This window comes from Henckelia pumila, chromosome 1 (genome assembly GCF_033568475.1).
Source record: "Henckelia pumila isolate YLH828 chromosome 1, ASM3356847v2, whole genome shotgun sequence".
NCBI classification, from domain to species: domain Eukaryota; kingdom Viridiplantae; phylum Streptophyta; class Magnoliopsida; order Lamiales; family Gesneriaceae; genus Henckelia; species Henckelia pumila.
Genome location: NC_133120.1, coordinates 159,320,434 through 159,344,049, shown reverse-complemented (window position 1 = coordinate 159,344,049; position 23,616 = coordinate 159,320,434). Strand labels below are relative to the sequence as shown.

General features: G+C 36.4%; 2 protein-coding genes across 2 annotated transcripts; both read right to left on the bottom strand.

Annotated features, from left to right (window-relative positions):
• Positions 1–366: 366 nt before the first annotated feature.
• On the bottom strand, positions 367–3,242 carry LOC140874316 (uncharacterized). Its single transcript, XM_073277593.1, has 5 exons — positions 3,143–3,242; positions 2,081–3,016; positions 1,974–2,035; positions 1,203–1,361; positions 367–1,029 (listed from the first exon to the last, which is right to left on the bottom strand). Exons 1-5 carry the CDS (start codon positions 3,240–3,242, stop codon positions 367–369), a joined length of 1,920 nt encoding a protein of 639 aa, XP_073133694.1.
• Positions 3,243–3,616: 374 nt separating this feature from the next.
• On the bottom strand, positions 3,617–4,255 carry LOC140874315 (uncharacterized). Its single transcript, XM_073277591.1, has 2 exons — positions 4,135–4,255; positions 3,617–4,068 (listed from the first exon to the last, which is right to left on the bottom strand). The coding sequence occupies exons 1-2, from the start codon at positions 4,253–4,255 to the stop codon at positions 3,617–3,619; spliced, it is 573 nt and encodes a 190-aa protein (XP_073133692.1).
• Positions 4,256–23,616: the final 19,361 nt, after the last annotated feature.

The following is a 23,616-nucleotide window of genomic DNA, read 5'->3' as shown; positions in this document are numbered from 1 at the left end:
ATCATTAGTTGCAAAAGCTTCAACCTCTACCCATTTAAAAACATAATCGACGGCGACAAAAATGTATTTTTTTTGTAAAAGAGTTTGGAAATGGTCCCATAAAGTCGATTCCCCACACATCAAATATCTCTCACTCAATAATATTCTTCAAAGGCATTTCATGACGGTTTGAGATATTACCTGTCCACTGACATCTATCACATTCAAGGACATAAGCATGCGCATCTTTAAAAAGATTGGGCCAATAGAACCCACATTCAAGTACCTTAGCTGCCGTCTTGATAGGTCCAGCATAGCCACCTACCTCACGGTCATGACAATGACTGAGTATACTTTTCATCTCTCCTTCTGCCACACATATCCGGATCATATAGTCATCAATATTTTAAACTTAAAAGGTTCTTCCCAAAAATAATGCTTCACATCTGACAGAAACTTTTTCTTTTGATGAAAAGACAAGTTATGTGGGAGTGTGCCCGTGACCAAGTAATTTGCAAAATTAGCATACCATGATGAGTGTTCTTTGGCAAACAAATTTTCATTAGGGAACCAATCATCTATGTCCTCAGTATCATTTTGTGCACTATCAGGAATGCATTCTAGTCTAGACAGGTGATCTGCGACAACATTTTCTACTCCTTTTTTATCCTTTATTTCTAAGTCAAATTCTTGTAAGAGCAGGATCCACCTTATCAACCTAGATTTTGCATCTTTCTTAGCCAATAGGTGTCTTATTGCAGAGTGATAAGTGTATACAATTATTTTTGAAAGTACAAGGTATAAATGAAAGTTGTCAAGTGCAGAAACTACAGCTAACAACTCCTTTTCAATGGTGGCATAATTCAATTGATCTTCATTCAGGGTTTTGATAGCATAGTAAATAGTACGGAATACCTTGTCTATCCTCTGGGCAAGTACAGCTCCCACAGCCAAGTCATTGGCGTCACACATCACCTCAAATGGAAGATCCCAATCCGGTGAGGTCAGCACTGATGCAGTCACCAATTTTTCTCTCAGAAGTTCAAACTCCTGTAAACAATTGGAATCAAAATTAAAATGCGTATCTTTCATCAATAACGAAGACAGAGGTTTGCAATTTTTGAAAATTCTTTAATGAACCGCCGATAAAAACCGGCATGGTCTAGAAAACTTCTGACTCCCTTGATCGTCGTCGGTGGAGGAAAATTCTGAATGACTTGCACCTTGGCCCTGTCCACCTCGATTCCCTGCTCAGATATTCGGTGCCCTAATACAATACCTTTTGTCACCATGAAGTGGCACTTTTCCCAGTTTAGTACCAAGTTCGTCTCCTCACATCTCATCAAAACATTATTCAGATTATTCAGACATGCATCAAAAGACTGGCCAAAAATGGAAAAATCATCCATGAATATTTCTAAAAAAGTTTCGACCATATCATGAAATATAGCAGTCATGCATCTCTAAAAAGTTGCAGGAGCATTACAAAAACCAAAAGGCATGCGTCTATAGGAAAACGTACCATATGGGCAAGTAAAAGTTGTTTTATCCTGATCTTCAGGTGCAATCACAATTTGATTGTATCCTGAATACTCATCTAAAAAACAATAAAATTCATACCCAGCAAGTCTTTCTAGCATTTGGTCAATGAAAGGGAGGGGAAAATGGTCTTTACGGGTTGCGTCATTCAATTTCCTATAATCTATGCACACACGCCAACCTGTAACTGTCCTAGTAGGTATCAGCTCATTTTTCTCATTCTTAATGACAGTTATCCCCCCTTTTTTCGGTACACATGGAACTGAACTCACCCATGCACTATCAGAAATGGGATAAATGATACTTGCATCCAGAAGTTTTATCGTTTAATCCTTCACTACTTCTTGCATCTTAGGATTCAATCTCCTCTATGGTTGGACCAAGGGGTTGATCTTATCTTCCATTAATATTTTATGTATTCAGATGGATGTATTAATGCCTTTGATATCTGCTACCTTCCAGGAGAACACACTCTTGTGTCTTTTGAGAACATCCAGCAATCTGGCCTCCATCTCACCTGTCAAAGAAGAAGAAATTATGACAGGTAAATGTTCATTCTCACCTAGAAATACATATTTCAGATGGGCAGGTAATGGTTTCAATTCAACAGTTGGTGGTTCTTCAAGACTTGATTTCTGGAGGACTAAATCCTTCCGATCACCAAGATCTTCGAGTCTGAGCTTGCCACCTTTTATCCATGACTGGTTATCATTCAAGTAAGCAATCATCTCTTCTATCTCTATGTTAATTAAGTTATCATGGGGAGGAGATATGAGTGCAGCTTCTAATGGCTCTTGAAATGTATCCTGCACATAATCATACAGAAGTGAGTCCACAATATCGATTTGAAAACATTCTTCATTACATTGTGAAAATTTCAATGCATTAAACACATCAAATGAGATTTTCTCCTCTCCCACTCTCAGATGTAGCTCTCCCTTTTGGACATCGATTAGTGATTTTCCTGTTGCCAGGAAAGGTCTTCCCAGAATAAGTGGCATGTCCAAGTCTTCCTCCATATCAATTACCACAAAGTCTATCAGAAAGATGAATTTGTCGACTTTTACCAACACATCCTCTATTATCCCTCTCGGATATTTTATAGATATTTCCGCTAATTGCAACGACATCCTGGTGGACTTTGTCTCTCCCAAGATCAGTTTCCTGAAGATAGAATATGGCATTAATTTTATGCTATTACACAAATCACACAAAGCTTTATGAAATTGCACATCATTAATAACACAACAGATAGAAAAACTCCCTGGATCTTTTTGCTTCGATGGGATCTTGTTCTGAACTAGTGCAGAACAATTTTCTGTTAGACTGATAATTGCATGCTCCTCCAATTTTCTCTTGTTGGAGAGAATCTCCTTCAAGAACTTAGCATAGCTGGGAATTTGCATCAATGCATCGGCGTAGGGAATGTTTATATTCAATTTCTTGAATACTTCTAGGAATTTGGCAAACTGAGAATCTAACTTGGCCTTCTTGAGAGCTGTAGGAAAAGGTGGTGGAATAACAATATTTGATTGTGATGTGGGTGGTTGTGTAGAAGTAGTAGACTTACCTACATTTTTCTCTAATATAACTGGTTCTGACTCTTTCTTACCTCATCTCTCACCTTTGATTCTCTTCCCACTTCTTAATTCAACAGCCTTTACCTGCTCTTTTAGATTCTTCTCTGTGTCGCTTGGCAAAGTACCATGCTCTCTACCTGACATTTCCTTGGCCAACTACCCTATCTGATTCTCCAAATTCTTTATAAATGCATCTTGATTTTGCATTCTGGTTTCAGTGGATGATATGAATTTTTGCATTATCTGTTCCAGACTCGACTTCTCCTCATGCTATTGTTTCCCATAATTCTGATTCCCATAAGGCCTATTATTTGTCCTCCCCACGAAAAATTTGGATGTTGTTTCCACCCTGGATTATATGTGTTTGAGAATGGATCATTCCTAGGGCGGTTTTGATTCCCCACATGGTTTAGCATGCCTCCATCTGGCTGATATGACAGATTGCCAGTTTGACAATCTTTTGTGAAGTGTTCAGCACCACATTTCTCACACCATACTTCTTGAATGCGCATCGCGGACTACCCTAGAGTTAACTCTTCAATCCTCTTATTCATCACCTCAAGCTGAGCGGCTACTGAGGGGAATGCATCCACTTGATGCATTCCTGTGGGTCTCCTGTCTGCATTCATCTTGGATTGAGGGTGATAACTTCTGGATGCCATCTCCTCAATTAACTCATATCCGTCCTCTGGTGATTTTCGTAACAGATTACCACCTGCAACTGCATCTAACATGGTGCGATTAGAGTGAGGAAGACCATAATAAAAAGTTTGTGCCACAAGACCGTCTGGTAGTTGGTGGTGTGGGAATCTCCTCAATAAATCTTTGTAGCGCTTGCATGCTTCATAGAGTGTTTCCCGTTCGCCTTGAGCAAATGTTGTGATGTCAGCTCTGAGTTTCATTGATTTGGACGGTGGGAAGTATTTGGTCAGGAAAACCTTTGCGAGATCATCCCAAGTAGTGATGGAACCTGCAGGTAAATTTGTTAGTCATGCTTTATCTTTATCTCTTAAAGAAAAAGGGAATAAGCGCAAACGGATAGCATCATCAGAGACTCCCTGCATCTTGAAGGTATCACAGATTTCTAGAAAATTTGTCAGGTGAGCATAAGGATCATCGATTGTCATCCCACCAAATTTGAATGTGTTTTGCACCATTTGAATGATAGCAGGCTTTATTTCAAAATGATTTGCTGCTATGGTTGGCCTGATGATTCTTGGTCTGACATTTTCAATGTATGGCAATCCATCATGGATCTGTAGATAGGTGGTGCGTTATTCTCAGCTTCTCCATCTCCATGTAGTCGTTCTTGTCCCGCCATGGATTCTTGTTGTTGCCTTTTTCTCCAGCGAAAAGTTCTTTCAATCTCTGGATCAAAAGGCAAGAGTTCTAATTCGGGTGAATGTTGCACGCACTGCAAGAGGATCTTGCAGTTCACAGATGAAAATAGTGATTAAAATTGAAGTAGAGAAAATTAAATAAGATAAATCAAAGTAATCAATAGTCCCCGGCAACGGCACCAAAAACTTGATCGAGCAAATACCAACACTTAAAATCAATATAAATATTTCCTTTTTATGCTCAAAATTATCGCAAGTGCACGACTCAAGTTATAGAAAAGTGTACAGAGTACTAGTATCGTCCTTAGGGACTACGTCACAATAATTCAATTATTTTATTTCTCTCCCCAAAGTAACTCAAGTTTGATAATTGAAAATATTAAAATAATAAAGTGAAGAATTTAACTAAAAAAAAATTGAATGAAAATAAAATTGACCACAGCAATACTTGGAACTAAAAATATAATATGAAAAAAAAATTTGAAATCTCGGTTCACTTTCCCCCTAATTAAATTGAATTGAACGATTGAAATTTACTTTTACACTCATAAATTTGACAAGAATTCCTGAAATATCGACACTCTCTCTCGAGTTTATGCCAATCTAATTCAAGTTAATGAAACAATTAAATCTCTTCAATTGTTTATCATTACTGATTGCATTGCGAGCTTTGAATTCTTACAACTTTCAACCTGGTGGACTATGGTTATCAACATGTACTAAATAGCATATTTCTATGCATATTTTAAGTCCATGGATTCTATCACTCGTCCTAATCATGAATTTATCTCTCGACAACAATTCACAACTTACGAATCTATGCTAAAGTTAGCTACTCCTCAACATAGAATAATAAACCATAATAAAATCAAATACTCGTATAAATCAAAATCAATTCGTCCAACAAATTCAATCACATAAACCTGTTTCGGGGTAAGGATCCCCTAAATTCCAACAAAAGAAAGTTTAGCTACTACAACTCATAATAAAAATTTAATCTAACAATGTTTGTCAACATAAAAATTCAGAAATTGTGAAGAAGAAGAACTCCCAATGAGAAGACGAAATCTTCAATCTTTTGCAGCCGCCTCTGCCTCAATTCCTTGTGTATCCAACCCTTGAAAAGTGTGAAAAAATCTTATATATAGTGCCCCTCAGATTCCCTTCTTTTTAGAACACCCAAAATTAAAATTTCCTAAATTACGTGCGGGCGCTCGGTCTGCTATTTTCTACCGACCGAGCACTGGGAATTCCACCAACCTTCTGCCCATTTCCTTGAGCACGTGCTCGGTCTGCTATTTTCTACCGACCGAGCGTTCAACTTCTCTCAATATTTCTGCCACTTCATACTATGCCTGCGCTCGGTCTGCTAAATCCTGCAGACCGAGCGCACCCCCTTATGATTCCCAAATTTATGATTTTCCTCATTTTCCTGCCAAATTAACCATAAATCAATAAGAGTGAACATAATACAAAAAAATACTAAATGCAACCAAAAAATGAATAAAAATAACAATACGACATGGAAAGAAAGCAAAACACCACACAAACGAACAATAAAACACAATAACAATGACTCCTATCAAGCTCCGATGCCAGTTCGGACGTTCCGAACCAGTTTAGAAGGACCTTCGGAAGCCCAGGGATGATCGGAAGCTCCGATCTCGGATCGAAAGTTCCGATCCTTGACCAGTCAGCATTTTTTATGTTCGGAAGCAGAACGGAAGCAACGAAGCATGCGGATCGGAAGCTCCGATGGTGGTTCGGAAGTTCCGATCCTGGCCGCAGTCAGTTGATCCTGTCCGGAAGACTTTTGTTCGACAACACATTTATTGTGCCGATCGGAAGCTCATATCTGGATCAGACGTTCCGATCTTGTACAACCGCGTAATCTCAGTATTCAAATTTCGGATGTTCCATAGCTGGAAATGGAAGTTCCGATCGATGTCGAATTCTCAACTATAAATAGAGGCATTTCAAAGCATTTGAAGACACACAACTCACCTTCGAGTCTCTCATCCATTCAAGCATTCTTTGAGATATTCTTCAAGCATTTCAAGCCTTATCAAGTCCCTCAAAAATATTTATATATCGAGTTGTATAAGTGCTTGTAAATAGTGGTTGTATATTACTCGAGTGTGAAGCCCGAGTTGTTCTTTTTGTTGTGGCTATCATTGGAGCCCTTAAGGCCAAGTGTTCGAGTTGCATCGGCGCGGTGATCGTGTTGAGTTGTACGGCTATCCTTGTAGCCATCAAGGCCAAGACATTGAAGTGCTAGTCGATCCTTGTTTAATCGACCTTAACCAAGAAGGGGAGACGTAGACGATTTATCGTCGAACTTCCATAAACATATCCTATCTTATTTATCGCTTTATTTACATTCCGCATTTACTTATCGCATTTATTTAATTGATTTATAGTCTTCCGCTTTCGTATTTACAAAATTGCTTTAAATTGCTAAAGTTGCCTATAGAACCTAAATCCCCCCCCCCCTCCCATTAGGTTCTAACAAGTGGTATCAGAGACACCTTTTTTTTTTACAAAATTCTTTCAAAAAGGCTCTATGTCAAATCTATCTAGCGATTATGCTCAAGGACAATCTACTAATCGTCCTCCTCTTTTCAACGGGATAAACTACGGCTATTGGAAAAATCGAATGTCCCTATATATCCAATCCGTAGATTATGACCTTTGAAAAGTCACGGTAAAAGGTCCCTACACACCTATGAAAGAGGTTGAAGGGCTGAAAATTCCCAAGGGAATGGATGATTTTACCGAGGATATGCGTTTAATATCTCAAAATGCTAAAGCGATGAATATTTTGCATTGTTCTCTAGATATGAATGAATACAACCGGATATCAATGTGCTCATCCGCCAAAGAAATTTGGGACAAGCTGGAGATTTGCCACGAAGGGACAAATCAAGTCAAAGAAACAAAGATTGATCTACTTCAACTCAAATACGAGACATTTGAGATGGAGGCCAATGAAGATCTTGACACCATGCTCCGGAGGCTTACTCAAATCATCAATGAGTTAGCCCAAATTTGAGAACAATATCCAACAAAGCAAGTGTGGAAAGAGAGCACTACGCGCCCTACCAAAGAAGTGGGAATTCTAAAAGAACGACGATCATTGAATCCAACAAAGGAGATGTCGCATCCTATGATCTTGACCAACTTCATGGGACCCTCAAAACCCATGAGTTGGAAGTATCCACAAGAAAGGAAGCAAAGAAAGAAGATGTCAAGGCAAAGGGGATTGCCTTATCCAGCCAGACTAATGATGATGATGATGATGATGACATGGCTCTCTTTGCTAGAAAGTTCAAAAGATTTATGCGAGGCAACAAATTCAAAAAGGATAAGAAGATGGAGAAGGAAGTGACTTGCTACAACTGTCAACAGCAAGGTCACTATTCCAATGAGTGTCCTCTCAAGAAGAAGGTGGACAAAGGAAAGAAGAAAGCCCTAATAGCAACGTAGAGCGACAGTGACGATCATGAGGAGGAAGCTAACATCTGCCTCATGGCTAGGGAGGATGACATTGTTTTCGACGACGATGATGAGGTACCATCTTATGATGAATTATTGCATGCCTATAAACAAATGTTTGATATGGCTAAATCACTTAGAAAGGAGAATAAAAATCTTAAAAATGAATTAGAATCTAAGGAGCATGAAAACCTAAGACTAAAGGACGACATAACTCACTTAGAAAAATGATTCGATAAATTTAATATTAGCAGTAATAAATTAAACAATCTTCTAAGAATGCAAAAAAGTAGCTTTGATAAAGGTGGAATAGGTTATGGTAAGAAATCAATAGATTTCACTAGCCTAATTTCTAAAGCTAAAATGAGATCATCACCTCATGTTCCTACTACTGTAAAATTGGTCATGTTAGACATAAATGTAGATCATTAAAATATCAATATGATCAAAAGAGTTATATGAAATGGAGGCCTAAGAGTACTTAACAACTCATCAGTCGGCATTATGAGATCATGATCCAAGGGAGTTCATCATAGACCGGTTACCAGTTTAAACTGCCTTGACTTGCGACTGGTCTTCTTGATGAACGCTGCTCTGTCTAAGGAAATAGGTTTTTAAAGAGGCCTTAGCCCTACCTACTACTGGGAGCACTCTTGGAAAGTGGCAATTATGTCGCTATGAGAAACTGAACTCTTAGAAATCCATCTTATATCTCTCTTTTCTAACAATTTGGACCCAAAAGAACTAAAGGGTACCAATAATAACTTCTTTCAGGGTAATAGGAAAAATGTTCTCCCAAGTATATGGTATCTAGAAAGTGGTTGTTTTAAACATATGACGGGAAACAAAGAACTACTTCAAGCAATCGAACCAAAGGAGAAGGGGACTGTCACCTTTGGAGACAACAGTAAGGGAGTCATTGAAGGCATTGGCTCAATAGGTATATCCAAAACTTGTCTGATTGATGATGTACTCCTAGTGAAAGGGCCTAAACATAATCTACTAAGAATAATTCAATTGTGCGATAGAGGTTATGAAGTCAAATTCACTCCCCTACAATGCACTATATCACTCATTTCTGACAAATCCATAAATTTCAAAGGTTATAGAAGTGAAAATGTATACAAGGTTTTTTAAACAATTTATCTTTTTCAAATATAAAAAGTCTTGTATCTTTGAATGTTGATGATAACATTCTTTGGCATAGACGACTGGATCATGTTGGTCCTAGTACCATTGAAAAACTTTTTAAACTTGATTTAGTTGTTGGTATGCCAAAATTTAATTTAAAATTAGATTATGTTTGTGATTCTTGTCAACTTGGCAAACACACAAAAGAATCTTTTAAAAGCAAAAACTTTGTATCAACTTCTATGCCCCTTGAACTTCTCCACCTAGATCTATGTGGTCCCTCAAGGAACGCTAGCCTAGGAGGGAAGTTTTATGAATTTGTCATTGTGGATGATTTCTCACGATTCACATGGACATTGTTTTTGGCCCACAAAAATGATGATTTTGATTATTTTAAAACTTTTGTCAAATGCGTTGAGAATGAGAAAAATCTTTTTATAAAGCAGATCCGTAGTGAGCACAGAACTGAATTTCAAAATGAGAGTTTTACAAAATTTTTTAAAGATAAAGGCATCGGTCAAAATTTTTCTTGTCCTAGGACTCCTCAACAAAACGATATCGTTGAGAGGAAGAATAGGATACTTGTGGAGATTGCAAGGACCATGATATGTGAGCATTCTGTACCAAAATATTTTTGGGCTGAAGCTATGAACACTGCCTGTTACATCATCAATCGTGTATCAATAAGGCCAATTCTCAAGAAAACTCCATATGAATTATGGAGAGGAAGAAAGCCTAACATTTCATACTTTCGAGCCTTTGGATCAAAATGCTATATCCACAATAATGGTAAGGATAACCTCGGTAAGTTTGACGCCAAGTCCGACAAAGGTATATTTCTCGGATATTCTACAACAAGTAAGGCTTACAGAGTATTTAATAAACGCACTTTACTTGTTAAAGAATTCATGCATGTTATATTTGATGAATCCTTGTCTATAATTTCTTTTTCAATAAATGATTATTTTGAACTAATTGAAGAAGAGATGACTTCTTCAAGCTTAAATTATGATATTACTGCTATTGAGGAAACTCCTCTTCCGAAGGAAGGAACTCTTCACAAAGATCATCGAAATGATCTTATCATTGGAAGTCCTTCGAAGGGAGTAACCACTCGTTCTTCTATTAACAATATCTGCAATCATCTTTCTTTTATTTCTCATGTTGAACCCAAATGCATTGATGATGCTTTATTAGATGATTCTTGGATTATTTCTATGCAAGATGAATTAAATGAATATAAACGCAATAATATATGGTTTCTTGTTCCTAGGACGCATGATAGATCTATAATTGGAACTAAATGGGTCTTTAGAAATAAACTTGATGAGCATGGTACTATCACTAGAAATAAAGCTAGGCTTGTAGCAAAAGGTTATAGTCAAGAGAAAGGCATAGATTATGATGAAACTTATGCGCCTGTTTCTATACTAGAATCCATTCGCATGCTACTTGTTTTTGCTTGATCTAAAAATTTCAAATTATTTCAAATGGATGTTAAAAGTGCCTTTTTAAATGGTGATTTAAAAGAGGAATTTTATATTGAGCAACCTGATGGCTTTGTTGATCCTTTATTGCCTGATCATGTGTATAGACTAAACAAAGCATTGTATGGTTTGAAACAAGCTCCTCGAGCTTGGTATGAAAAATTATCAACTTTCCTTCTTTCAAATGATTTTTCAACGGGAAAGATTGATATTACTTTTTTTGCCAAGAATGTCAAAGATAACTTATTGATTGTGCAAATTTATGTTGATGACATAATTTTTGGTTCTACTAATGAAACTCTCTGTCAAGAATTCTCTAAGTTGATGCAGGATCACTTCGAGATGAGCATGATGGGATAACTTAATTATTTTCTAGGATTGCAAATCAAGCAGTACAAGGATGAGTTCTTTGTGAACCAAAGAAAATATATAAAGGAGATTCTGAAGAAGTTTGGGATGGAGAACTCAAAATCATCATCAACTCCAATGAGCACATCAATCAGACTCGACAAAGATGAAAATGGTAAATCTGTAGATCAATCTTCTTTTCGCAGTATGATTGGCTCCTTATTATATGTTACTGCTAGTAGGCCAGACATTATGTTTAGTGTGTGTCTGTGTGAACGATTTCAATCATGTCCAAAGAAATCGCATTTGTTCGCCTTAAAACGCATTTTTAGATATATGTCAAATAATCCAAATCTCGGCTTGTGGTATTCGAAAAATTGTTTCTTTGATTTAAAAGCTTACTGCGATGCCGACTTTGGTGGATATAAGGTGGACAGAAAAAGCACTAGTGAAACTTGTTTTTTTCTAGGAAATTGTTTAGTTTTTTGGTTTTCAAAGAAACAAAATTTTGTTGCGTTGTCAACAACCGAAGCCAAATATATGGCTTTCGGTAGTTGTTGTGCGCAAATTCTTTGGATGAAGCATCAATTGCTCGACTATGGTGTATCTTTTTCAAAAATTCTTATTTTTTGTGATAACACAAGTGCCATATGTCTTACAAAGAATCCGATTCAACATTCGTGCACCAAACATATTGATATTCGTCATCATTTTATTCGTGACCACATCGAACAAAATGACGTTGAACTTCAATATGTTGACACAAAAAATCAAATTGCTGATATTTTTACAAAACCACTAGATGAAAACACTTTTATTCGTTTGCGTGGTGAACTTGGCATGATTGAATTTTAATCACATTTAGACACATTTTAAAACTAATGTCATATTAAGGGGGAGCTTAATAATAAATTTGAGCAATTTAATTTTGGATAATACAAATCAATTGTACTTATACAAAATTATAAAAGCTCACATTTTTCTGTGTATTATTTTCATAAAGGACTAAATTTCAAAATATTAAAATTTAAGAGTCAAAATCGGATTTTATTTTCTTTCGCCGGATCGGAACTACCGATCATAGATCGGAGCTTCCGAACCTCTGCCCGCCAATTTTTCAACTGTGCGGTAATTTTTCCCTCCAATGGCAGATCGGAACCTCCGATCGTGGTTCAGAGATTCCGAACCCATTCTTATCCAACCTTTAAAATTCTTTTTCACCGCCTTAAAATTAATTACCGCCTCAGGATCGGAACGACCGAAGAATGTTCGGAGCTTTCGATCGACACGTGGCAGCATTTAATCGGACCGCCAAGATCGGAGCTTCCGATCTCCCTCGCCTATAAATACATGTTCGCTCAATTCGATTTTCACACCAAAATTTCCTCTCCTCTCTTTCGAAATCAGTTCTTTTTATGGCTCCCAAACGTCCTTGCTCTGTAGCCAGTTCAAGCCAAACCCACTTTCACGATCCTACCCAACCCGCCATCTCTAAGGCCATTCCTGACGATTATCAGGGTCGATCCATTCATCCGGGTCGTACCTTAGATATCGACTATTTGGGTCAGTCTCATCTTCTACTGTTGGACTTGATCAATGCCCAATAGTGGGGATCCTTCTTTCTGCCTTCTGTTCCTGATTCTATCTTTCCATCCCTCATCCATGAGTTCTATGTGAACCTTGAACTCGAGTTAGGCAATGGTGATCTCACCATTGCCACTATAGTTCAAGTTAGGCATATTCGTTTTTCTTCTGCTGATCTGTCCTCTTGGTTTGATCTTCCCAGGAATGGACCGGTCATTACTTTGCTCAGTCCTGGCCCCAAAATGATCCCAACTTTGATCGTGAGCTGTTTCTTTCTACCATCCTTGGTCGTCTAGCTACAGCGGCTGACGACTGTATTCATCTCAAAAACCTTCGTCCTGATTTCCAAATCATCCAAAAACTTATCACCACTTCCATCGTCCCGCGCAGTGGAGACCTCTCCACGTGCAAATATCTAGATCTATATATTCTTTTTCATATCGTTTCTTCTCGACCTTTTAATCATCCGCGCCTTGTGATGGAGACGATGCATCATACGAAAAAGACAACTAAAAAGGTTTCCTTTCCTTTTGGCCGGTTCATTAACCGAATTCTGAGTCGGTTTGATATTGAATTTGAGGGGATTGATTCCACTGATATTCCTTTGAGTCATATCATTAACCACCAGTCTATTACCAGGATGGACTTATCCTAGAATCCTGTCTACTCTCGATCGGTTGAAGACCCAGGAAGAGTATTTTCTAGATTTTCCCCTATTTTTGATTTTCATATAGATTTTTCCTCTCTTCCCTACTCTATCCAAACCAAGGGTTTCCCGACTAGACCTCCTAGCTAAGATATTCCATCTTTCAGCTTCGAGACCTTTGCCGCCACCATTGGAAATATTCCTTTTCAGATTCCTGAGGTTTCTCCTACTCCGATCAACCAATTTCCCTCAGATCGACTCTTTGAGACTCTTCATCGCATGGAGACGAGTATGACTACTCACTTCACCGAGCTGACCGCCAGAGTTGCCTTTTTGGAGTCTCGATTTGATGATTTTGTTGCTCGATATCCTCCTCCGCAGCCCGACGAAGACTCTTAGATTTTTTGTTTTTCTTTTTAGTTGTATTTGTTTTATTTTTTAATGTAAAATTAAATCTAGTTTATCTAATTATTGTGTTTTAAATTTTCTGCCTTTTTACTTTTTGATTATCACAAAAGAGGGAGAATTAATTGGTTAAATATCCATTAAAAAGGATAAAAAAATTAAAGGGAATAAAAAAATGAATTTATTAAAAACATCGATTAATGGGATAAAAATTATTTATATGACAAACGTTAGTTGTGTATTTCAGAGGGAGTTTTTTTTACTATGCCATTTAAATTTTTATTTATGCATATTTTATTTCACCTATTTTAAACCAAGTTTTGTGATCATCAAAAAGAGGGAGATTGTTACGCCTTAAATGCATATAAATCTTGGATTTTGAGATTAATATTTTTAATTAATTAACAAATCTCAATACAATATGTTTTGATGATTAACAAAACTAGGTTTAAAATGTTACTAATATTTACAGTGAGAAATTTACATAATTAAAATTTACAAGATAAATTGAGGCTCAATATCAAAGATCAAATTTGCAAACAAGTTGAATTCAAGTTCAAAAATTAATTTTGAAGCAAGGAAGTGCTACTGGATCGGAAGCTCCGATGCCAGTTCGGACGTTCCGAACCAGTTCAGAAGGACCTTTGGAAGCCCAGGGATGATCGGAAGCTTCGATCTCGGATTGGAAGTTCCGATCCTTGACCAATCAGCATTTTTTATGTTCGGAAGCAGAACGGAAGCAACGAAGCATGCGGATCGGAAGCTCCAATGGTGGTTCGGAAGTTTCGATCATGGCCGCAGTCAGTTGATCCTGTCCGGAAGACTTTTGTCCGACAACACATTTATTGTGCCGATCGGAAACTCCGATCTGTATCGGACGTTCCGATCCTGTACAACCTCGTAATCTCAGAATTCAAATTTTGGAAGCTCCGAAGCTGGAAACGGAAGTTCCGATCGATGCCGAATTCTCAACTATAAATAGAGGCATTTCGAAGCATTTGAAGACACACAACTCACCTTAGAGTCCATTCAAGCATTATTTGACCTATTCTTCAAGAATTTCAAGCCTTATCAAGTCCCTCAAAAATATTTATATATCGATTTGTATAAGTGCTTGTAAATCATGGTTGTATATTACTCAAGTGTGAAGCCCGAGTTGTTCTTATTGTTGTGGTTATCCTTGGAGCCTTTAAGGCCAAGTGTTCGAGTTGTATTGGCGCGGTGATCGTGTTGAGTTGTACAGCTATCCTTGGAGCCATCAAGGCCAAGACGTTGAAGTGCTAGTGGATCCTTGGTTAATCGACCTTAACCATGAAGGAGAGACGTAGACGATTTATCGTCGAACTTCCATAAACATATCCTATCTTATTTACTGCTTTATTTACATTCCGCATTTACTTATCGCATTTATTTAATTGATTTATAGTCTTCCGCTTGCGTATTTGCATAATCGCTTTAAATTGCTAAAGTTGCCTATAGAACCTAAATCTCCCCCCCCCCCCCCTCCATTAGGTTATAACAAAAAACCCTCAGACCATTGCTTTGTTGAAAGTGATCCTTCAGATCCAGCTAGATTTTGAGAGCTGAGTCCGCAAAGATGATGCTGGCCCAAATCTCTTTTGAAACTGACACTAGTAGAATTTCTGCTTTTTACTCGCATATTAACTGAAGTATTAGATAGATAAGTAGCGAAGTAGATGCACGTAAAGTAATAGGGTACTGTTTTACTTCGCTTATTAACCGAAGTCTTAACTAAGAAATTACCGAAGTCTTTGGTCCGTTCACAGAGTCAAAACCGATTCAGGATTGGATCATTTCCGAAGTAAAAAAATGTCTTTTACTTCAGCAATTTTGTTAAGTGACGAAGTAATAGAATATGTATGACTTCGGAAATTACATTGAGTGATGAAGTAATTGAATAATATAACTTCACAGGTTATGTATTGTGGTGAAGTAAAAGCATCTTTTTTACTTCAAAAGTTTTTTTAGGTGGCGAAGTAAAAAATACAAATTAAACAATTTCGAGATACAATTATACCACTATATATATATATATAAGAAATTAAAAATACAATAATTACATTAATTAATTATCCATCCAAAACTACAAACATCCATATATCCTCAAATCCACAATTATGCATCCACGAATCCAAGACAATAACACGAAATTGCATGTATTCCCTAGTATTTCCACAAAAATAAAAGTTTTTAACAAGTACATCCAATAATCCACAAAGACAAAACAAAGATTTATCCCAACTTGCACGACCAATTTAGACACCACCTACATAGGCATTGACGAATTCACTCCATTCACTTCTAACATCATCAAATTGAGTTTGATTATAATATTGGTTCTTGATGGATCCTACAAACATGAAATGTAAAAAGAACAATGTCAAGTTCAGAAGACATAGCAACATATTGCAGTCAACACAATATCTTTGCCAAAAAAATACATGTGTTCATGTTTGTAAAAATAAATGTAAGTATCGCTTTGTATCTGTTTCAATCCACGCACACAAGACCACAATATATGATCGAATGTTCCTAGTACAGAATTTCCAGCACAAAGTTACAGAGGTGGAGCAGAGACAATTCAAGAACAGAATCCTACCAAAAATGCCAAGTTCAAATTCATTTCTGAGGCATCTAAGGCAGAAAACAAGGATGAAACTAATTATTGTCACACTAATTGAGTTAAATCCAAAAGTATATTTTCATCATGAAAAAAACTGTTCGTGCAATTATCATTAAGGAGAACCAACTATGTTTCTTAATACAAATTTGTCGTGTTCTATTTGTGCAAAAAAAAATCCAGAAAGTTGTCTGTGCAAAAGTAAAGCATAGCATATTCATGTACATTCATTAGTGGTGCATGTGCTGAAGATAAAACGGTCTTGATTAAGCTCCAAAGATTCATATGAAATGATAACATTTTAGAGTAAAACAGAGATCACAAACATAGTTTTCTACCCATCCAAAAAGCATACGCAGATGCACTATGAGTGACCATAAAACAAGAAAATGTAGAATAGAAAATATGTAAATGAAAAATAGAGCATTAATTGTTGTTAAACTAGAAATTGGTGAGCGATTACAAACTTATAACTATGCTAAGGTTTGAAGTGAATAAAAAGTTAAAACCGAGGAGTAGCCTCCATAAACCAAACCAATAAAGAGAAAGAGTAAACAAATAGGCTCGTTGACATGATAATCATATATATATATATATAAAAAAAATTCTAACAGTCCCAGTCACCAAATACAAGAAAGATCAAGCACAAGATTACAAGTGTTCCCTTCCAAAAAAAAATGACAAGTGTTAAACAAGAGCTTAACCGCAAAGTTTTTAAGAAAAAGCATCAAGCACTTACTTCTTCACAAGCATATGATGTGGGGCCTCTTTTTAGTTTAATATTGTCGTCCCCAACTGAAATGCAGGAAAAGTGTCTGGTTAGAGAACATGCATGATAATGCAACAACTTAAAAGTGGTTTTTAAGAGTGATTGATTTGTAGTACTATTTGAGTACTAGTATATCTTCAAAAATTTCTCTGAAAGAATATGAGTGATGGATGGAATGAATGATAAATTTATTAAGCATCCAGTCCTGACAAAACCATCTATTTTCCTTGATAAACTATTAGAAAACACTACATTCCCCAAATTCTAGAAGCAACAACTTAAAACTTTGGGATAATTCAAAGAATAAGTATTATTGTGGGAATTATAGTAGCAGTCTATGATTATTCTAAATAAATTCATAACAAGTAATGATAATCCAGAAGATTATTCTTCTACACAATATTTGATGAAACCTCCGAGTTCAGATTAGAGTTTTGATATATATTAAATAAGTATTCAAAACATAAATGACTACTGCTTTAAAATGGGCCTTTCTCTTGGTACTCTACTAACTAACATATATACACTAATTCATATGACTATAATGATTATTCAAGTAATAAAAAGGCTAACCAGGTTATCGATGACATCCTTTGACAATGGTCTCATAGCGAATATGTATTTTGAACCACACGTGAAAAACACAGCAGCACAACAGTCAAACTACAATTAAATCCAGCAAAAATCAAAATAGCATAAGTTTCCCATATCAATAAACACTAACATACAAAAACAAAAAGAGCTCAATCTCGTAGACCAAGCTCAAGATCGAGTTCATCATCCTCCTCGAACAACCTTAGTAAACGAGCATACTGCTATTCACGCTTCTTCATTTGCCAGAACAGAACCTCCTCGAACAGAACCTGCCTATATAATTTTCAAGATAACTTCTACAATCTAAAGATACTGAAAATACAAGCTATAAAGTCGAAATAAATTCTGGAAAAATTGAAAACTTTATGGGTACCTTCAATGGTCTCAAATAAAATACCTACAATCAATAATATACCACAAATAATTCTGAAAAAATTGAAAATTTGATGGGTACCTTCAATGGTCTCAAATAAAGTACCTACAATCAATAATATACCACAAATGAAAAATATAAAGACGATCAAACAGTAAGTACCGTGATTCATCTTAATTTTTGCAACAAGGCTACAATTATGAAAGCTTCTCAACGCAACAAGAACACCTTTGCAGCACTCCTCACTACAATTTTTGTATTATGCCATTATAAAATCCAAAAATTAAAACACATTCATGTTTAAACTGCTCGCTCAAACATCAAACAAACAATTAAAAACAACGATTCTATTAGCAATAATTTAACAACAGCAAAAACATGAAAAACACACTAAAAAGTGAATCACGGGGTATGGAGATACCATTTGGTAAAAGCACTGCCATCTTTAGAGCGCTTGAGAGGAGTACAAAGGAAGATGATTCTGCCTAACTCTATTCCTAACTCTGTGAGGCGCCGATGCTCTGACTCAATGGCTTTGGTTTCCGGCGAGAAGATGTCGGCACGAAAGAAGAGACGAGAGAACTGAATATAGATTGCCATAGAGGAGGGATGAAGAAGTTCTCTCACCGCGTGAGAATTCCAAAAACGTGCAGCTTTTATTGGGTTGGTGTGCAGTTCGCGGCGATGATGGACACCTGAAGATGGAAATCGACGGCTGCTAGGGTTGAAGAAGAAAGGGGGTGCGAAGTTCAGAAAGAAATGAAGGTGAAAGGAGATTAAAAGTCCAGTGTTCCGGTTCATCTTTTCACTTCACCACTTTTCAATTTAATTTTTTTTACCATTTTACTTCATCTAATATAGCATGTCGAAGTAATAGGTTATCAAAAATTATTAGTGAAGCCCGTGTTTTGTAAAATCTAAAGTAAAAGGTATGTGTATACTTCGCCATAATTATTACCGAAGTTGATTTATACATATTACTTCGTAATTATTAAATGCCGAAGTAAATAGTGGCGAAGTAAAAGCCTACAATTCTACTAGTGTGAATTCAAAATCCAGGAGAGAACAATGCTTTTGTTCCGGATCCATGAGTTTAATAGGTTTGGATCATAATTATCAGGTTCCTTGATCGAACCATCAATGAACCCCAATTTATTCTTCACTGAAAGTGCAATCACCATCTCACGATTCCGAGAGGCATAGTTATCTCCAGTCAACCATTGTGAGATGAGCACGAGTCTAGGATTATCTATGTGATGAAGAAATTTTGGACTCAAAGGATCATTAACTACATATTTGGAGATCGGATTGCTATAAGAATCAGTCTGCGTGTTTTCTGCCATAGATTTGATTTTGAATAAATTGATCAAATGCAGAGATTGATCAGAATCTTCATGAAACTGTTATGAATCGATGAATTGAGAGGATGGAGAAATGCAATACCAAATGAGGCAATCAATTGCCAATCAAAATCAAAACCAAAGAATGTAAAAAGAACACGAACGATATATAGTGGTTTGGATCGAAATCCTACATCCACTTTCAAGGCTCAATCACTATGTCAAAAGGTGTATGAGAAATGTTCTGATTACAATCTTCAAAACTCGATCATGTATGATCCAAGCATGCACACACATATGCATGAAACAAAGATACAAACTCAAGAACATTCATATCTCTCTCAAGCAATTTCTACAGCCTCTCACGAGAGAAAAGAATCAAACTATTGTTGCATTGTTGTGAATCCTCTTGTTATAGCTGTTTACAACTACTTCTTGGTTAGTTAGGAATTTATGACAGCTGATATCTCTTGCATAGGCACCCCAATAGATGATGTTGTTCTACCAACCATCCAACTAATCGATGCTTGAATGCAATCCAACTTAACAAATCTTCACCTTGGATTTATATGAACCTTGGACCATATGTCAACAACTAAGGAACCACATCAAGTTTTCCAACACTTATTTGCTTTAGACAGTGTTGAAATTTCACATTAGGCACAAACTTAGTAAGCATATCAATAGGATTATATTTGATTGAAATTTTCTCCATTTGAACCTTTCCATGCTCTACCAGATCTCTGATAAAATGTATTTTGAAATCTATATGCTTCTTCCTATCATATTGTGCAGGATTCTTGGCCAAATATAGAGAACTTTGGCTGTCGGTTTATATCTTGACTCTCACTTGCTTTTCAATAAATTCTGATAGAATTCCTTTTAGCCAAATTTCTTCCTTAGCTGCATCAGCTATAGCTACATACTCTGCCTCCTTTGTGAACAAAGCCATTATGGCTTGTAATGTTGATTTCAATCTGATGACACATCCATTATAAGTGAATGTGTTATCCACTTATTAATATTCTCCTATTTATATCACCTGCATAATCCGCATCGACATATCCAATCAAACCTTCCTAGCTACCCTTTGTTTTTCCATACACTAATCCAGCAGATAGGCTTTGCTTCATATATCTCAATATCCACTTAACAACATTCCAATGTGTTTTTCCTGGTTTGCTCATAAATCTACTGACCAGGCTAGTTGCATATGCAAAATCTGGTCTAGTACATATCATAGCATACATTAAACTTCTTGTGGAATTCGAGTATGGTATATGTTCCATGTATGATTGTTCTTGAAGTTCCTTTAGACACTGATCATTTGACAATTTGAAATGAGCAGTCGGAGGAGTCATAACCTCTTTTGATTTCATCATACAAAATTTATTTACAACCTTTTTAAGGTAATCTGCTTGTGATAGATATAAGATACTCCTATTTTTGTCCCTTACAATTTTCTTCCCAATTATCTTTTGTGCTGGACTTAGATCCTTCATCTCAAACTCAGCTTTAAGTTTATCTTTGAGCTCATTTATCTTACTCGTACTCTCACTTGCTATGATCATGTCATCAACATAAAGTAGGCGGTAGATTGTACAGGTACCTGGACTCATCTTATAGTAAACACATCTATCATATTCACTCCTCTTGAATGAATTGCATATCATGAAGCTGTCAAAACGCTTATACCACTATCTTGATGATTTCTTTAATCCATAAAGGGACTTTTGCAGCAAACACACCTTATCTTCTTGATCCTTTATTTCAAAACCTTTGGGTTGTTTCATGAAGATGGTTTCATGTAAACTTCCATGTAAGAATGATGTTCATACATACATTTGCTCTAGTTACAGATTCATAATTGTTGTCAATGCCAAGAGAATTCTGATAGACATGTGTTTGACAACAGGTTAGAAGCCCTCATTGAAAACTATACCCTCCTTTCGTGTAAAATCTTTGGCTACTTTCTTTGCTTTAAATTTGGTGCTTCAATTCCTGGTATACCTTCCTTAACTTTGAATATCCATCTGCTACCTTTCAACTTTTTGTCCTTAGGTAGCTCCACCAGCTTCCAGGTATCATTCTTTTTAAGTGAGTTTATTTATTCAAGCATAGATTTTTTACATTTTTCATTATGCTGACAACTCACTAATTCTTTGTAAGTATTTGATTCATTTTTACTCAAGGTTTCTGACACATTAAGTGCATATGAAATTAAATCTACATATCCATATCTTTTTGGTGTTTTGATATGTCTTCTTACTCTAACCGTTTCAAGATTGTACTCCTTCAATTCATAATCATCATGTGAATGATGAACTCTTACATCCTATTAATTCCCAGATCATTCAAAAGATTTTCCTTCATGTGACTCTAGCACAACATGATCATTCTTGCTTGTATGTTCATCTAGGTGTGTTTTGTTTTCAAAAGGTGTTTCCTTCAACATGTCATCTTCATTGAAAGTAATGTCTCTACTGACAACAGCCCTTTCTCGCCCATTATCTGAGATCCACACTCTATAGCCTTTAGTACCTTTTGGATATCCAGAAATATAGACTTCTTGGCCCTTGGTGTGAGATTTCCTCCTGTCACATGAATTTAAGTTGTGCATCCAAAATCTATATGTTTGTTAGAGTCTGTTGGTTTTCCTAAACATTTTTCAGTGGGTGTTTTGAAGTTTAAAGTTGGTGATGGACATCTATTTACTAAATGACATGCTTTGGCAGCTGCTTCTCCCCAAAAACTTGCATTTAGCTTTGCATTCGAGAGCATACACCTCACTTTTTCTAACAAAGTTCTGTTCATTCTCTCATCAAGATCATTTGTTGAGGAGTGTGTCTCACAATCAAGTGTCTTGCTATGACTGCCTTTTTAAAAAAATCAACGAACTCTTAATTGATATTTTCCAAACCATTATTAGTCCTTTGACTTTTTATCTTCTTGCATGTCTGATTTTTTACCAGAACTTTCCATTCTTTGAATTTATGTGTGGCCTCACTCTTTTGCTTCATTGTTTATAGTCCTACTCTTCTAGAGTAATCATCTATGAAGGTTATGAAGTACCTAGAGCCACCGTGTGTCTGAATTCTTGCAGGCCTCCATACATCAGAATGCATATAATCCAAAGTGTCTTTGGTTCTGTTCTTGCCCTTCTCAAACTTTACTCTAGTATGCTTCCCCAAAACACAATGTTCACAAAAGCTCAACTTGTTAATCTGGTCCTTACCAAAAATTCCTTGTTTGTATAGGTCAATCATTCCCCTTTCACTGATATGCCCTAGTCGGATATGTTAAAGTAAAGTTCTACCAAGGCTAGCTTGTGCATTCAGTGCTTTCTTCTCAATATATGTTTTCCCCTCCAAAACATATAGACCATTATTCCTCAATCCTTTCATTACAACCATTACACCTTTAATGATAGTGAGAACACCATCCTTATCCTTGAATTCATAGCCCGATTGATCTAGCATTCCAAGTGATATCAAGTTCCTATTTAATCCTGGTACAAATCTAACTTCAGATAAAGTCTTGAAAATGCCATTAATGAGTTTAAGCTTGATAGACCCTATGCCCTCAATCTGACATGCTATATTGTCTCCCATAAGGACTTTTCCACCATCGATCTCAGTGAAACATGTGAGTCATTCCTTACATGGACTCATATGATAAGAACATCTTGAATCAATGATCCATTCCTTTTCATATTTATCAGTGGTTACCAGCAATACATCAGCACTTTCATATCCATCTTCTGCCAAAGCTACATCCCTTGATCATTCTGATTCCTTTACACCTTGTTTCTTATTTTTTTCCGGGACAATCTCCTCTAAAATGTCCCTTATTATGACAAAAGAAACTTTTCCTTTTGAACTTAGTTCTTGACTTTGATTGAGACTTGTTTCTTGGCTTAAATTCTCTCTTACCAGATCTTCCTCTAGTAAAGAGCCATTCACTTTGATCATCACTTTGGTTTCCAGATTTCTTGTTCAACTCCTTGGATATCAAAGTCGCATGTACTTCTTCCCAGAGTGAGAGTTTCTTTTCCATAGATCAATGTATCTCTTATATTATCATATGCATCAGGGAGAGAACACAATAACAACAAAGATTGATCCTTATCTTCAACTTTAATCTCTACATTTTTATGATCCAAGATAATTTTATTAAAATCATCGTTCTGACCTTCGATCGACTTACCAGTTGGCATCTTGAATGTATATAGCTTTTTCTTGAGGAAAAGCTTGTTTGCCATAGATTTAGTCATGTAGAGGTGCTCGAGTTTCAGCCAAATTGTAGCAGCAGACTTCTCCTTTGATATTTTCACGCAATACTTTGTCTCCAAGGCTCAAGATCAAA